The following is a 17410-nucleotide window of genomic DNA, read 5'->3' on the forward strand; positions in this document are numbered from 1 at the left end:
TGTCTACGCGAGGAATCAGATACATAGGCAACCCAGCACAGTGCCACTGTGTACACAGGGACAACGGGTGCACAAGGGCCAAGAGAGCTCCTAAGAAGGTCAGGAAACGAACATTACGGTGCCTTCAGGCACTAAGGGAAGCTCACAGTGGTTGGAGCCCAGAAGTCTAGAGAAAGAGAGAGAGGGAAAAGGGGGCTGGAGGTCTCCAGACTGCAGCGAGCCAAATCACCAAGAGCCTTGTGCATGTGCTCCAAGTCCAGGCTGTCAAAGGGCGATAGGAAATGACCTCTCACGTAAGCCAGGCTGTGATGTGATGACGATCCTGGTAGTTTTCTGGAGAATAGTCATAACAGGTTACCCTCCCTGGGACCTCATTTATTTTCTGCCGAGCACTCTCCACAGACATTAGTTTATTTAACCTTCACAATAACCTTGCAAGGTAGGTTCCATTGCAATCTCCATTTAAAGATAAGAGTGAAGCAGAGAGAGGTGAAGTCACACATGTAAGGATGAATTTGGGCCACTGGACAGGAACGTCAACGAACAGACCACTGTACTAGAAAAGTGAGCAGTGGGCAGGCTGATAAGTAGAAGGACTAGGTGCTACTTGGAGACTGAGGGTAGGAGAGCAGAGACGTGAGAAATGACCCTCCCAATCCTGTTTCCAAGTCTCCACTCTATATACTTGGAATGCTCTACTCAATGCTCTGACGACCTTGGGTAAGTCTTGTTAAAACATTTTCATTATTGGTGCCAATGACATCACCCTCAAATTTTAGGTGTGTATAGATGTGTGCCTAGCCCCATTCCATTAAGGATGTGAGATGACTTACAAGAAGAACCCCATGCAATAATTTTTTTTAAAGTATGAAAAGAGGCCACATCTCATAAGGACTGAATAAGACCCTCAGGGCCCAGCCCAGAGTCTGGCACACAGTAAGAGCTTCATGAGTTTCTGATGCTTTCCTGGCACACCCACTGGCCTCTACTCCACAAGCCCGAGGTTTTGTACATATTCCTCCCTTCCTGGTTCTTCTTTCCTGGCTCTTTCTGTCCCTTCTGCATCATCACCCTGCAGTGACGTTATTTTTGCTCCCCATCTCAGTTTCTTCCCATCTGTGGCTTGGTTCTCTCCTGTTATTAGCAGTCCCTGAGTTCTGCATCTCCAGGGAGCTCCTTTGATGATTCCCCCATGCACCCCGCGCAGGGAAAGTTTCCTGAAATGCATATATAGATTTATATGCATGTTTATTAAGCACAGATTCATGCGTTGTGATAAAGATACACCAACAAATCAGAGGTGACCCCCCCCGCCACAATAACCAAGGGTATCACACCCTGAGAGAGTGATTTCCAGGTCAACATAAAGAAGTACTGAAGATTACTTACTTATTAATTACAACATAAAGAAGTAATACAGTTGGCCCGTGCAACTTTTCTCCGCAGACACAGGTTTCCATCAGTCTTTCTGAAATCATGAACATTGCTCATGGATTCTTGGTAACACCTATGGGGACTAGTCTGGGAATCGAGGGGAAGCCCCTCTAACTTGGAAAAGCACCCTGTAGCTGGCCCGAACTTTCTCTTCCATCAGCTCTTCTGGTCTCTCCTTCCTTCACAGGCTGATTTCTAAGATGAGTGGTTGTGGATGCACTGCTCTCCCCAACACCTCACAAATCAAAGCTTTCACTCGAAGTTTAGAGCCTTGGAGATCAGGTGTTTGCTCTTCACTTTCCAGCACTCCTTGCCACCCAGCAACCAATGCCCCAGGACACTTCTCTTGTGGTAGCTTTATGCGATCTAATTCACATACCATACAATGTACTAATTTAAAGGGTACAGTTTAGTCAGTGGTTTTTAGTATAGTCACAGTTATGCAACCATCACAATAAATTTTTAGAATGTTTTCATCACTCTAGGAGACATCCCACACTCTTTGGCAGTCACTCTCCATTACCCCCATCCCCTACCGCCCTAGGCAACCATTAATAGACTCTGTCCCTGTGGCTATGCCCATCTGGACATTTCATGTAAATGAAATAATACTATATGAGGTCTTTTTGACTGGCCTCTTTCACTTAGCTTTATGTTTTCAAGGTTCATTCACGTTGCAGATTGCATTTCCCTCCTTTTTATTGCCAAACATTCCACATGTCCATAAGCTACATTTTGTTTATTCATTAATCAGCTAATAGACATTTGGGTTGTTTCTACCTTTTGGTTATTATAAATAATGCTGCTGTGAATATCCATGTAAAAAGTTTTCTGTAGACATATGTTTTTATTTCCAGATGTTCGAGTTGAATTTAGAAAAGGCAGAGGAACCAGAGATCAAATTGCCAACGTCCGTTGGATCATAGAAAAAGCAAGAGAATTCCAGAAAAAATCTCTACTTCTGCTTTATTGACTATGCCAAAGCCTTTGACTGTGTGGATCACAACAAATTGTGGAAAATTCTTAAAGAGATGAGAATACCAGACCACCTAACCTGCCTCCTGAGAAACCTGTATGCAGGTCAAAAAGCAACAGTTAGATCTGGACATGGAACAACGGACTGGTTTAAAATTGGGAAAGGAGTACGTCAAGGCTGTATATTGTCACCCTGCTTATTTAACTTATATGCAGAGTACATCATGCTGGACTGGATGAATTCCAAGCTGAAATCAAGATATGCAGATGATACCACTCTAATGGCAGAAAGCAAAGAGGAACTAAAAAGGCTCTTGATGAAGGTGAAAGAAGAGAGTGAAAAAGCTGGTTTAAAATTCAGCATTCAAAAAACGAAGATCATGGCATCTGGTCTCATCACTTCATGGCAAATAGAAGTGAAAAAGTGGAAGCGGTGACAGATTTTATTTTCTTGGGCTCCAAAATCACTGTGGATGGCGACTGCAGCTATGAAATTAAAACATGCTTGCTCCTTGGAAGGAAAGTTATGACAAACTTAGACAGCAAATTATAAAGCAGACACATCACTTTGCTGACAAAGGTCCATATAGTCAAAGCTATGGTTTTTCCAATAGTCATGCACGGATGTGAGAGTTGGACCATAAAGAAAGCTGAGTGAGGAAGAACCGATGCTTTCGAACTGTGGTGCTAGAGAAGACTCTTGAGAGTCCCTTGGACTCCAATGAGGGCAAACCAGTCAATCCTAAAGGAAATCAACCCTGAATGTTCATTAGAAGGACTGATGCTAAAGCTGAAGCTACAATAATTTGGCTACCTGATATGAAGAGCTGACTCACTGGAAAAGACCCTGATGCTGGGAAACATTAAGGGCAGGAGGAGAAGGGGGCAACAGAGGATGAGATGGTTGGATAACATCACTGACTCAATGGACATGAGTCTGAGCAAGCTCCAGGGGATAGTGAAGGACAGGAAAACCTGGCATGCTGCAGTCCATGGGGCCACAAAGAGTTGGATAGACTGCAACTAAACAATGTTTTTATTTCTCTTGGGTCTCCACCTAGGAGTACAATTGCTAGTCATATGGTAACTTTGTTTAGCTTTTTGAGAAACTTACAGACTGTTTTCCAAGACAGCTGTACCATTTCACATTGCCTTCAGCATAGTATGAGGGTTCCTAGAAATTGCTTACTTTCCTGTAAGATCTTCCTCTTTTGATACCACTGTTGCCACTACTGGGGTTCAGCATCTTATTAGCCCTCCTGTCCAGTGTTTCCATGAAGGGAGCTCCAACGGAGCAAGTTCTGACTTCTTTCTGTGTCCCATGCTCATGGCTTCCTCCTCTGTTATTTATCTTTCCAGCCAGGGGCAATCTGACTTCATTTTGTGCACATTCTCAACAGAGCAAGGTTGATTTAAATGCTGCATTCAAGGTCTTTCTTTCCAACTCAGTCCCTGGCAAGCGATGTGAATCCTAGGTTGTCTGATCTGCCGTCCCAACTCTCTTCTGGGTGGGCTGTCCCACAGTCCAATCTTGGGAGGTGGTATTAGGAAGCCTGATCCTAATAGCAGCATCTCCACTCTACAGCCTTCTACCCAGTCCTTGGATGGAGTGACAGGTCTCCCAGAACCTCATCTGACCTGTGCAACAACTGCATAACAATTGGTGTCTCTGCCTAAAGAGCTACCTGCTTAGGCTGGAGGAAGGCTTGTATGGAACAAAGAGCAGACCCATGGAACTTGACACTCGTCTCCCAGGCCTCCTCTAGCTCCTCAATTTAGCAGTTGAGGCCCAACACCTAACCTCTCCAAGATCAGTTTCCTTATCTCTAACGGGGATACTGCCACCCAAGTTTTAGGATTAAATGAGGTAAGGCATCTACAGACCTTGCTCAGCACTTAGTAGGCACGCAGAACTGGTTTCCTTCCTTCCCTTTCTTATCCATGCCCCTGCTCCCCGACAGAGCCTGACACTTCTGCATGGTAGATATTTCTGAACAGGTGATTCTAAAATAGTTCATGGCTCTTTGTTGAAGGATGGAACTCCAGTGCCTGGCATCCAACAGTCTTCACAATTTGGGCCTGGCCTACTTCTCTCAGTGCATGCCCATGCGTTCTTGTCTGGAACCTCAACTACTAGCTATGATTGCCGAGGCATTCTTTCAAAGCACATCTTGAGCTTTCTCACCAATGAACATTCAGCTTCTGCACTTTCCCACCCGCCATGTCCCTCCCCACCCTCCATCCATCTTAGATATTCTTCCCAAGCCCAGGTTACAGTTCCCTCTTTTTTTGCCTCCTCCCACAAATTCTAAGTAAACGCAGTCCAGCAATTTGCTATCTGAAACTATAGTGTTTACCAGTCACTGGGAAATTTACTGAGATAGCTCTTGCTTATCAGTCAATCCTAAAGGAAATAGTCCTAAATATTCATTGGAAGGACTCATGCTGAAGCTGAAACTCCAATACTTTGGCCTCATGATGCAAAGAACTGACTCATTGGAAAAGACCCTGATGCTGGGAAAGACTGAAGACAGGAGGAGAAGCGGACAACAGAGGATGAAATGCTTGGATGGCATCACCGACTCAAAGGACGTGAATTTGAGCAAACTCCGTGAGCTGGTGATGGGCAGGGAAGCCTGGTGTGCTGCAGTCCACGGGGTTGCAAAGAGTCGGACACGACTAAACTGAGCTCTTGCTTTATTATTGTTAAAAATTTAAAGTATGAACTATGCCTAAAATAGGTGACTAATGAGAACCTACTGTTCAGCACGAGGTACTCTACACAGTACTCTGTGCTGACCTGAAGGGGCACAAAATCTAAAAAAGTGTGAATATATGTGTGTGTATAACTGATTCATTTAACAGTTATACAGCAGAAAGTAGCACAACATTGTAAAGCAACCATACTCCAATAAAAATTAATTAAAAATGTAAAGTATGAAGGTTTGTCTTCTATCTAGTCTGTTAGTTAGCCGAGAAATAAATGACAGTAATGATAGCTACCACTAGTGAAACACTTTGTATATGTCAGGGACTATTCCTAGGCTCTTCACATACATTAAGGGCTTCCCTGGTGGCTCAGATGGTAAAGACTTTGCCTTCAATGAAGGAGACCCAAGTTTGATCCCTGGGTCAGGAAAATCCCCTGGAGAAGGAAATGACAACCCACTCCAGTATTCTTGCCTGGAGAATCCCATGGACAGAGGAGCCTGGCAGGCTACAGTGCATGGAGTTGCGAAGAGTTGGACACAACTGAGTGACTAACACTAACCCACATACATTATCTCATTGAATTTTACTCTTATAACCTTTCTATGAGGCATGCATTATCGTCCTTATTTTACATGTTAAGAAATTTAGGTTTAGTGTGGTTAATAAATAAATCGCCTAAGATTAATCAGCTAGGAAACAGTGTAACTGAGATTTGGATAAGATTTAATTAGTTCCATGTGCTGTGCTTAGTCACCCAGTCGTGTCCCACTCTTTGTGACTCCATGGCTCCTCTGTCCCTGGGGATTCTCCAGGCAAGAATACTGGAGTGGGTTGCCACGCCCTCCTCCAGGGGATCTTTCCAACCCGTGGATCGAACCCAGGTCTCCTGCATTACAGGTGGATTCTTTTACCATCTGAGCCACCAGGGAAGCCCAACTAGTTCCATAACCTGTGCTGTTACTCTCTTCCTTAGTGGGGTCAAAGGCATGTGACACAATGATGGACCCAGGGGAGCCACTCAACTGACTGAGATCACCAATGAAGACAAGCTTGGGTTTTGGCAGGTCATGGTCAAAGTAGTTGGCTGCTCTATTGACAACGTATGATATAGGTCATTTCTTCTGGTTTTACATCTACCACTTCCCCAGCCAGTTGAAGGTGGACCTCACTCTCCTTTTGCCAACTGTCTTTTTAGAAGAAGTCCTAACTAGGGCCATAATAGCCTTTATTATTTACAGAAGACAGTGATGTCTATTATGCCACCTGGAGAGATTTAGCTTTTTCCCAGGGATTTTCTTTAATCTTCTCATGGTTTCCACCTCCATGAACAGAAAGAAGTTCTAGATGGCGGCATTCACTCCTTGAGGGTTACCGACCTAAATCCCCTGAAGGAGGGGCATGCTGTGTTTCTGACTGCTTTGGCCCAAGCAGTCTACAAAAGCTCACTTCCAAGAGATGGTGGTGGAATGTTCAGTCCTAGTTGAGATTCTTAAAAATGTTCACCTTGGAACATAGATCAAAGTAGTGATGTACAGTGGAGGGGGGGGGAGCGGCAGATGTGGTGTGTCCCTGATTGGTGGCCAGACCTACCACTGGCAGGATATGAGAGCTCACTTTTTTCTGGACTTTTCATCTGTAAAATCAAAGTGATGGATTTTATGGGCTCTAAGGTCCAATCCCGCCACAGATATCTGTGACTCTGGAAGGTGATGAAATTGTGAGGAGAGTGGAGGTAGAAAAGGACCCAGGGACATTTTCTAGGTGCTTGCTCAATTCTGAGCATGCATGTGGTAGAATTGGACATGAGTGAGGACAGCTATGAGGCTGAAGCCTGAGAGGATAAAAGGTCTCAGTTCTGAATGGAACAATGGAACCCCAGAGGCTCAGGAACAACCCACCTTGAATAGCAAATCTGAGAAACTGGAAGGAACTGTGTGGCTGGTTACTAACTTATGAAGCGGGCTCTCTGGATGCCAGTTTATTCTTCCTCTGAGGATCAGGCTTTGTTCCTAGACTCAAGAGTAATCTTACTTCAATCAGGTCAAACACTTCTTAGTTCATTTTTAGCTTGGGAGCCAGCTGAGTGATGACTTTATTCTCATCACTTCTGTCTCTGAGGGGCAGCTGCAAAGGCCCCTGGCTCAGAGGGAGGTGCCAAGCTGGCCAGGGGAGCAGGGACAGGATAGGGCCTTTAGCTGTCTTAGTTGAATCCACAGATGTGATCTCAAAACTGAGCGCTTCAGGCATGTGAGCCCTCACCAATGTTTTCTCAGCACCCAAAGCCAACTGTTTGCTGTTTAGTTGCTAAGCTGTGTCTGCCTCTTTGCGACTCCATGGACTGTAGCCCACCAGGCTCCTCTGTCCGTGGGGTTTTCCAGGCAAGAATACTGGAGTGGGTTGCCATTTTCTCCTCCAGGACTATTTTTCCTGTGTCCAAGTGCCAAGGCAGTTCTTTACTGAGCAGTTTTGTGAAAAAGCACACAGCAGGGGCTCAGCGGTGCACAGAGACTGAACCCCCCATTCTAGTGACCACACAGCCTAGAGGAGGCGTGGTGTTTCTGGGAGGAGCATGAGCTGGGGTCAGCCAAGAAATTTACAGGGTGTGGTAAACCACTTCCTTTCTTTCAATTGACCATAATCTCCTGTTGCTTTAACAAATACTAAGTGAAAATAACATTTTGATAACCCGAGGCTCTGCTTTGTTTTCAAGCTAAACTCCACTTATCTGATGAGGGATGTTCAAGGAGCAATTCAGTATCAAAACCACATGGGGGAAATAGCCATACAGAGAATTTATTATCATAAAACCTCACACACACACACACACACACACACACACACACACACACACACACACACACACACAACACACACACACACATATATAAACATTGGCCCACATTAAAAATAACATACCCTGGGGTGGGGATAGAGTGTGAGTTTGGGGGAGTCTGTCAGAGCCCCCACCCTAACAACGGCAGACTTCGTCTGGCTCTGCTCCTCAGGCCTGGAGTCTGAGACCAGCAAATCTCTCGTATAGACAATGGTGCTGAGAGCAGAGTCAAGTGAAAGGAGTGTCCCTGGAGGAGGAGGGAGCCCCTCCCTCTCATGACATTCGGGGCGCTCTGGACAAGCCCCCACCACGGAGGTCAGGTTTGTGAACACAAGCGTGCCTCCAGGAAGGGTGACCACCAGGAAAGCCTTTCCCTTGGCAGACCTGGCTTTTGAGATAACGCACGTTGGGCCCTACTTAAGGACCATCCGTTGGCATTTGTCCTTCCCCATTTTGCAAACATTGACTGGCATTTCTCTCTAGAAAGGTGGGAATCAGGGTGGGGAAGTGGTAACACCAGCAGGATCCCTCGCACGTGTCCAGCCTTGCTGTGGGGAAGTGGCTGGAGGCTGGGGAGTGCATCCCAGTCACTGTTGGGAGTGCTTACTGAGAGGAAAGGCAGATCCCTGTGTGCCGGACCCTCTCCCTTGGTAGCTTAGTCTGCAATTAGGTTAAGCCTCCGGGCTCCACAAAAGCCTTGAGGCTCTACAACAACCTTTTCATACATATATATAGATCTCAAAGTGAGACACAGATTGAAATGTTAACATATACTGTTCAATTCATAATGAGGACGTTAGACCAGACACAAATTCACATCCTATTGCCCTGACACACAGGAAATGCCTACAGGATAGAGAAAGGCAACTGGTGGGGGACTATGGCATATGAGAAACAGGCTGATTGATGCTCTGCTGAAAGTCCATCTTTGCTGTTCCACATTGCTCATTCAGGAGAGGTAAGCAAGCAGTTAAACTCCATTTTGTGGCATGTGACCCCCAAAAGCCTTTAGTTTAGAGCCTACTTATGATTCTTGTAAAGGCAAACAAGTTTCTTGAAGACATCACAGGCCTTTTTGTGGTCTTTCTGGCATCCTCTCACTCCAGAGAGCAGTAAGGACACTGGTGTTCAGGAGGGGAAAGTGTGGTTGTGGATGATTTGAAAGATCTGGGTGTACTTAAGGTGGTCATGATACACTGAGAAACAGAAAGATAGTTCAGGAACCTAACTTTAACTGAGAAAGTGGCCAAGGGCTCTCAGTTTGTTTTCACCCGCCCCCCGTCCCCCCCCCCCTTTTTTTTGCCACACCAAAGAAAGCTCTTTTCCAAAGGCTTTTGGAATGGGATGGCACTGATTCAATTACTTTCACAGGGGTGAACTTTCAGAGAAGACTGTAATCTGCAATAATTTTCAACCAAATGACTACAGCTACTTTGTCCTGACCTGATATTTCCCTCAGATTGAGAATATGGTATTGGCAGGCTATATTTCTTCCTCCAAAGGACAAAAAGACGCAAGTGAAGGAAGGCTGGGCAGAAGTGACAGGGCCCAGTCTGAAAAGACAATGAGATCTGGATTTATCCAGACATGGAAGCTGCTCTAGAAGGCTTCTGTAGGCTGAAATAATCTAGTTTTGATAAAGACTTCAGGGAAACCACATGTCTCACTAATTGCAGGCTGCCCTGCATGTTCTGACCTTGGCTACTAATAATGACTGACAGTCTTAGTTTCAGTTCACATCTGGGGTTGGTGAAAGGGAGAGTGAGAAAAATAACACCCCTTATGCCAAATAAAGTCATTGAGTAATACACATCTCCCCCTACCCTGCTTCCAAGGACTGGAAAGTTTTAAATTCACTGGCTCTACCAGGCTCACCATACTGCCCATCAGCTTGGGATGCTGCTAGAGCCCACTAGAGCCCTCTGTAAGCACAGCAACCCAGCTCAAGAGCTCTGCCAAGCAGGAGAGCTGAGAATCGACATTTCAGGTGTACTTCTTCCACAGGCTTTCTCTGGTGCGCCCAGTGGGAGAGCAGGGGAGAACATTATCTGGCAAGTGGAGGTGGTTCTGTGGGGCCATGAGACAGTGGCCTTGAGTAGAGCACATGCAAGGCCTGGTCGACCGGGACTCTGGCTCCTCATGGGGAAAGAGGGGAGGCCAGGAAGCCTATTAGCCTGAGCGTGAATAAGACAGACACTTGGATCAAGGAAAGATACTGAGAGACTGCTCTAACTTACCCAAGGAAACGGAAGATGGGAGGACAAGCATTTTGGCCTGCGTCTCCACTGGGGTAGCACTCTCTTGTGTAATCTAATGCCAGTTTCCAAGGGCTGGGGTGTGGGGGGTGGATCTCTCTAGCTCATTAAGCACTTTTGGGTATGGGGTGGGCAGCTGCCAGGTTGATGACTGCTGAGGCTGACTCACGATTGGCCCTCAGTGTTTCCTGTGATGGGAAGGGCACCGACTCCAACTTCAGAATTAACTGACTGCATTGCAAAGAGGTAGGTGGTAAGAAAACAGGGTGGAGAGGTAAAAGGGTCTACGTTTTCAAAACTGCTTATGTTACAAAGGGGCTATGTTGAAACCAGAGGCATTTTTCAGTGGAAAGGTTTTCCTTGTGTACACAACAGAGCCCAACTTTTCCAGCAAAATACTGAAAAGGAAACACTCTTGAATGAGGCTGAGAAAACAATGGCCTCTGCCAGGCAGTAAGTGTCCTTTGTTAATTTTCTAATCTCTGCTTAGCACAGAAAGGCTTCAGCCCTCCACCCTCATCCACCCTTAATGTGTTACCTACTGACTGGTCTGATCAGAAACACCCTGGGTTGTTAGAATGATTTCTAAATTTGATATATAACAGGATGCTAGTGAGATAGGTCCCTGTGAAAGGAGAGACACAATTACAGTTAAATAATTTAAAATCCTAGATCAGTACATAAAGACACCCACTCATTTCTGATGGAAACTTTGCAGCACGTGCTTCAGTGTCAAATGAAAAAGATATCTTCCAGAATCTGATTCTCCTCCAGGTCTTCGGGGGTGCTGCTGGCCCTGGTCTTGTTCCAGGTTGATTTCAGAGGGTTGAGTCGGCAAGTACTGTGACTCCATGACCCAGCTTCTCTGGAGCGATGGGGCCGCGGTTTGGAAGCAGTCTTTGGACTCAGAGATTGAACCAAATCCAACAGAGACGTCTCATACCTGTAACACATACAACCCAGACAGAAAATGATCAAGTCGGCAGAACATTAAAATCCATAAAGACCACAGAGATGGGCTGCCCAGGGCAAGAATCAGATCACAGATCACATCATACACAAGACAGCCTTCTCCGGAAACTTTAGGGAAGGTAAACACCAGAAGGACCTATCTGTCTCTAAGCCCTTCTTTTCTGCTGACTACTAACCTGTGAAGAGAGATTGTAGAGTGGGCAGAGTAATCATGGTAACAGTAATGACATTAGTAGCGACATTTGCCACAGATTTCAGGCTCTGTTCTCCGTGCTTTACATGTATCTTACTTTCATTTAACCCTCTACACAACCCTATGAGGTAGGTCCCCGTTAGTTACCTGAAGAAACCAAGACTCTGAGAAGTAACTTGTCTAGCAAGAAGCCACTACACGGCTGAGTCAGGATTTGAACCTAGGTCATTTGTTTCCAGCACTCACACACAGGGCACTTTTAAAGCTGCCTCTCAAAGTCTTTGCAGTCAGAGAGATTTGCTAAAATCTCTCTTTAAGACCACCTTACCTGTCTCCTGAGAAATCTGTATGCGAGTCTAAAAGTAACAGTTACAATCTTACATGGAACAACTGACTGCTTCAAAATTGGGAAAGGAGTACGACAAGGTTGTATATTGTCACCCTGCTTATTTAACTTATATGCAGTGTTTTTGTTGTTCAGCTGCCAAGTCGTGTCCATAGAGTCGTGTGCAACTCTATGGACTGCAGCATGCCAGGCCCGCCTGTCCCTCACTGTTTTCTGGAGTTTGCCCAATTCATGTCCATTGAACCGATGATGCCATCCAACCACCTCACCCTCTGTTGCCCTCTTCTCCTTCTGCCTTCTACCTTTCCCACCATCTGGGTCTTGATGTGAAGAGCTAACTTGTTGGAAAAGACCCTGATGCTTGGGAGAGGTTGTGAAGGCAAAAGGAGAAGGGGGCGGCAGAGGATGAGATGGTTTGATAGCACCTCCGAATCAATGAACATGAATTTGAGCAAACTCCAAGAGATAGTGAAGGACACGTGCTGCAGTCCATGGGGGTCACTGAGTTGGACACAACTTAGTGACTAAACAACAACAATAAATCAACATGTGACAAGTACTCAATAAATGCTAATTTCTTCCTGATACACTACTTCCACTTTCTCAAGAATCTTGGAAAAGGAACTCTTATTTGAAACTAAAGAAATCCCTCCAAAGAAGAAGTGCCTTAGTGTCTAGCATTTTTATAAAAAAGTAAACAGAGCAGTTTAGAGGCAGAGAAACAAATTATGGTGGACAACATCTCATCCGCATCTCACTGTTTTTATTTCCAGGATTGGAAGCCAAAGGCATAAAAGGATCTCCCTCCACATTCATTCACACAAGGGGTCAAATCATTTCTATGGACAGAACGTGAAGCCTAGGCAGGGCATGTGTGACCTGTATAGCTGCACAGGGCCCCACACATGGTTCAGTGCTCTGCTGTGGCTGTCCTGAAATTCTTAGTGATCTTATCTTTGACCTTGTCTATTAGAAATAAAGTCTGATGGAACAAGGAAGCATGCACGTGAGAGAGGAGGTACGCTGGGCATGTGTGTGGGTTCTGGCCCACAGCACTGTGTGTATGCCAGGTAGCTGGCTCCTGCTTGTGTGCGCCTTCATGCCAGAGCAGTGTGGGGGAGGCGGTGCAGGGCCCCAGATGAGTCATGGTGATGGCGACAGAAGGCGCAGTGGTGGTGGCACCGATGGGAGGCTGGCTTGCCTTCTTCTCAGAGCTTATTCCCAAGGTGAAAATATTAGCTCTCTGGCCTGAACATGGAGTTAAGAACTGCCAGGGCTTAGGCAATAAATGTCAGTAAAATTACAAAATAAAAGCATACATGTGGACACTGTAACATAGCATATCAAAGCGATACTAGGATTCTTGGAAGAGTTTAGAATCTCTGGTGTTAAACGCTGTTGCAACATTGCAGAGCAAATATCCACTGGCTGAGACATAGAAATGAAATATAAAGATTATTGCATTTAATGGAAAAGAACATTGTTCTTATATGCAGCTTTAAATGAACAGATAAATGAGCACAGTTTTAAAATTCACTTTTCTTTGTAATTTAAGATACAGTAATAGAAAGCATAACAGGCATTTTGAATTATCTACAAACCATCAAGTGACTTTTGGTCTCTTGTATGACCTCTACAAGTTACAAGAGATGCTAGAGAAAACATTAAAATGGCATTGTAAAAATTTAAATTGATAAATACACATGAAATTAATGTGCATGAAGAGTTAAATCTTTAAAAATTTTTCTTCCATAAGAAGCAGCAGCTTTAGACATACTAAAATTTATATTTTGAAATAATTTATTAGAAATCTACCCAAATGGTGTCACAGTCTATAAAATATTCTTAACAGTTTCAGTGTCAGTTGCATCAGCAGAAAGATCCTTCTAAAAATTAAAAATCACCAAAATTTAAGTGTGATCTTTCATTTGCCAAGAGCAACTAATCTGCTTTTAATTATATCACTTAAAGTTACTAAAAGTATAAACTTTGATGATCTAATAAATGAATTTGAAGAAATGTGAACCAGAAAAATTTTATGATCAACCAAGTTATCACATTAATAAAGTATTATTATTTATTATAAAAATTATGATATCAAAATATAATTTTTTGCTAACTGTAGGTTTATGATATTATTCATATATCACCTGTTTTTTTTTTTTAAATTTTTTAATTGAAGGATAATTGCTTTACAGAACTCTGTGGTCTTCTGTCATACATCAACAAGAATCATCCATAGGTGCACCCATGTCCCCTCCCTCCCAGGCCTTGAACTTTCCTTGGAGGCACGTAACAATGTTGTGCTAATATTCATCTCTTAATTTATTTATTTAATTAATTAAATAATTAATTTAATTATTAATTTAGTTTAAAATCAGAAACAATGGGAAGCCTATTTTTAAATACAATTTCAAATTTTTGTTGTATACAAAACAAGGAGAGATATTCTAAGTGAACAAATTAAACCAGCTGCCTTTTCTATTAAAAAACAGAACTAAAATAATTGGGGATTAGGAATTACACCAGAAATCAATCAATTCAGAGATGCAAATTGAAATCCAGAGTAACAATAAGACTTTGAGTTTAAAGACTGATTTTAAAGGTACCAACTTATTCATCATTTGAAAAACAGTTGTGGGCTTCAAATTTCTTCAAAGTATTTTTATTCAGATACAACATAGTAAAAAAAATCTTTATTGAGTGATCCACAACAGCACTGAGAATTAGACCTGCTGTATTAGTCAGGATAAATTAGGTTATGCAGCAGTAACAAATTAACCTAAAAATTCCAGTGGCTCAATACAATTTAAATATATCCCTTGCTTATGCTATGTGCTCAAAGCAGGTGCAGGCAGACAGTGGCTCCGCTGTCTCACAAGGTAACGTGAGCTTCTCTGTTGTCTTGGCAGGGAAAGAAGCTGAAGAATCTTACAAAGATTCTCCACAGCCACATAGGATGTGACATAACACTTCTTCTTACATTGAATTGGCCAGAATCAGTCATGGATTGGAAAGGAGAACTGGGTATTGCCAAAACGCCAGTAATGCCCACCACTGAAGAATGGGTCTGAGACATAACTTGGAATAATTCTCTCATTTTGCCAATGAAGAAACTTATGTCCAGAGAAGTAGCAGTCAACTGCTGGGAGTCACAAAGCAACTGAGTGGCAGAGCCAAGTGTTTTTTTTTTAACACAGTTTCCTCGACTTCCTAAACTAGTTTATCTTTAATCTTTCCATCAAGTTAAACAAGACGTGTAACTAAAGGAACAGTAAAAGAAGAAAATGGTTGCTGTTTCCAACTACATTTTATTTTAAAAGTATAGTAGGATTAGTTGTAACTCAGTGTGAACACTGCCATACTCCTATTCAATGGGGCTATCTTCACCAACAATTTCATCTACCCTAAAGTACAAAGGCTTATCTTCATGGGTCTGCTGTCATCATAAAAATTCCATTTCTCTTGAAGCCACATTCAGTCATGGATTACACTGTGGCAGAAGACCCAGGAAGTCTGTGGTAGGCAGAGACTTGGATTTCAGTGACAGCTCACAGCTGATTTTGTTCAGTAAATGTTTTCATAGTACTTTTGCTATTAGGAAAGACCAAATAATCTGGAAGATTAAAAAGCAACAAAACAGCAAGGATTATATTAAATACCAACACTTGAGAAGTCACCCAACTTTACACCAGAACTATATATGCAATAAAGCAAAATAAAAAGTGAATTCCCATGGTATTTTGTACTAACTACCAGTAAAGAGCAGTGTGTTTGCTGAGGTGACATGTGACAGGATTTGATTACCCTGGCCTGACCCTGATGGGGACGTTTTGTATTCAAATTATGTAAAGGGACATACAACTTATTCAAATCGATAAAATACCATCCCTTGAAAAAAATCAGACTATATGTTAACCACAGGCATGACGATGTTGACTTTTCTTGCCTCTGCACCTCACAGAGCCAGTATTCATGGGTCACCTAGGCACATAGGTTGACTTTAACAGTTTCATCATGGAGAGGTGTTAACCAGAAGGCTTATTTGGTCTGTTGTGCCAGTCCCATCCAGGAAGCAATCTGAACTTGGCCATACCGGAATTAATCTTTCCTCCTAGAGCTCTCTTCCCAGTTTTGTTTGCTTCTGACCTAGCAGGACATTTAGGTATCCAGGGGAGGATGCAGCCTTTGAAGCTTTGACTTGGCTCCATGCCACCAATTTAAGAAAGCGACAGTCTGACATAGTGTCTGAGGATATTAGCACAAGGCCAGGAAATGAAAAATTTCACTGTCCATCCCATAAGCTGCACTGGGTAGAAAGCGAAGCGTGATGCAGGAGCTTTCCCCTTTCATTCTTTTTTCATCTTTGGTGATTTCAGTAGGCCTCTCCCGATTATCTTTCTCTGCTCTTTTCTTTTAAATGATGGAATGTCCCAGAGATTAATCCTTAGCTCTCATGTCTGAGGTAATTTCATTCATCCTCATGACTTTTAATAACATCAATATGTCAATGACTCCTAAATGTATCGCTCTACCATTAACCTTGCTCTCAAGTTCCAAACTCATACACCCAACTGTTGCCTGGTATCTCCACTTGGCGGTGTGACAGGCATCAAAACATTACTCTTCTTTTTTTCCCCTCCAACTCTTGTTCTTCTCCACCAACCCAGTTGCTCAGGGTTGCCCCAAACCTGCTGTTATGCTTGACTCCTACCTCTGAGCCTGGGTGTGCGTTGAATTCTCTCCTTCGGACACTCTTCATTCAGATTTTGCTTATTTGCTTTTCTCTTTTAACAGTGATGAGAATAGGTCATTATTCTGTTTCTGTTATTATCTCCAGGGCCAAGAATGGGATCTGACATAAGGTAGGAGCTAAATATTTGTTGACAAAATGAATGGTTCTGTGGCTTAAGTTTAGCACCTTCCTCTATAGGCAGCTTTTTCAATCTTTGAAAAGTGAGTCTTTTAAAAAATTACAACATACTGCAAACATGAAAGTATTACTCATCCATCTATTCTTGTTTTCCTTTTGTAAAAAAGAAAATATACATATGGACTGTGTAAACTACTTTTTCACTTAAAATGTTGAGAATATTTTTCTGTATAAATTTTTTATAATATCATTTTCATGACTTCAGGTTACTTTGTCTCCCAGATGCACTCTAATTGAGTTAACCAATCCCCTACTGAAGACAGCTTAGGTTAGGTGCAAGGTCTTCTAAGACTTTAATACTTTTTTTAAAAACAAGTTGCTCAGTCATGTCCAATTCTTTTTGTGACCTCATGGACTATACAGTCCATGGAATTCTCCAGGCCAGAATACTGGAATGGGTAGCTGATACCTTCTCTAGGGCATCTTCCCAACCAAGGGATTGAACCCAGGTCTCCTGTATTGCAGGCAGATTCTTTACTAGCTGAGCCATCAGGGAAGCCCAAGAATGCTGGACTGGGTAGCCTTTCCCTTCTCCAGGTGATCTTCCCAACCCAGGAATCTAACCGGGGTCTCCTGCATTGCAGGCAGATTCTTTACCAGCTGAGCTACACAGGAAGCCCCTTCTGAGACTAAATCAGCTGTTATCTCTCATTCCTTTTTAAATCAGTCAATGCCCTTAGGGTATTCTCCACTCCAACTCATCCCAAGTTAGCAGAGCACTGCTATCCCTATGATGTTTTATAGTTTTACCCTCTTT

The 17410-nt window shown here is 43.3% G+C and overlaps 1 protein-coding gene across 11 annotated transcripts in view; it reads right to left on the reverse strand.

Annotated features, from left to right (window-relative positions):
- Positions 1–7889: 7889 nt before the first annotated feature.
- Positions 7890–17410, reverse strand: part of KIAA1328 (KIAA1328 ortholog) — a 395477-nt gene continuing 385956 nt past the window's right edge. For all 11 annotated transcript variants that reach the window (XM_081562372.1, XM_081562370.1, XM_081562376.1 and 8 more), the window contains one exon: positions 7890–11152. In XM_081562372.1, the coding sequence (XP_081418498.1) occupies positions 10942–11152 (211 nt within the window). In that variant the 3' untranslated portion in view covers positions 7890–10941. The remainder of the gene's footprint in view (positions 11153–17410) is intronic.

This window comes from Giraffa tippelskirchi, chromosome 14, assembly GCF_054371585.1.
Source record: "Giraffa tippelskirchi isolate mGirTip1 chromosome 14, T2T-mGirTip1v1.2.pri, whole genome shotgun sequence".
NCBI lineage: Eukaryota > Metazoa > Chordata > Mammalia > Artiodactyla > Giraffidae > Giraffa > Giraffa tippelskirchi.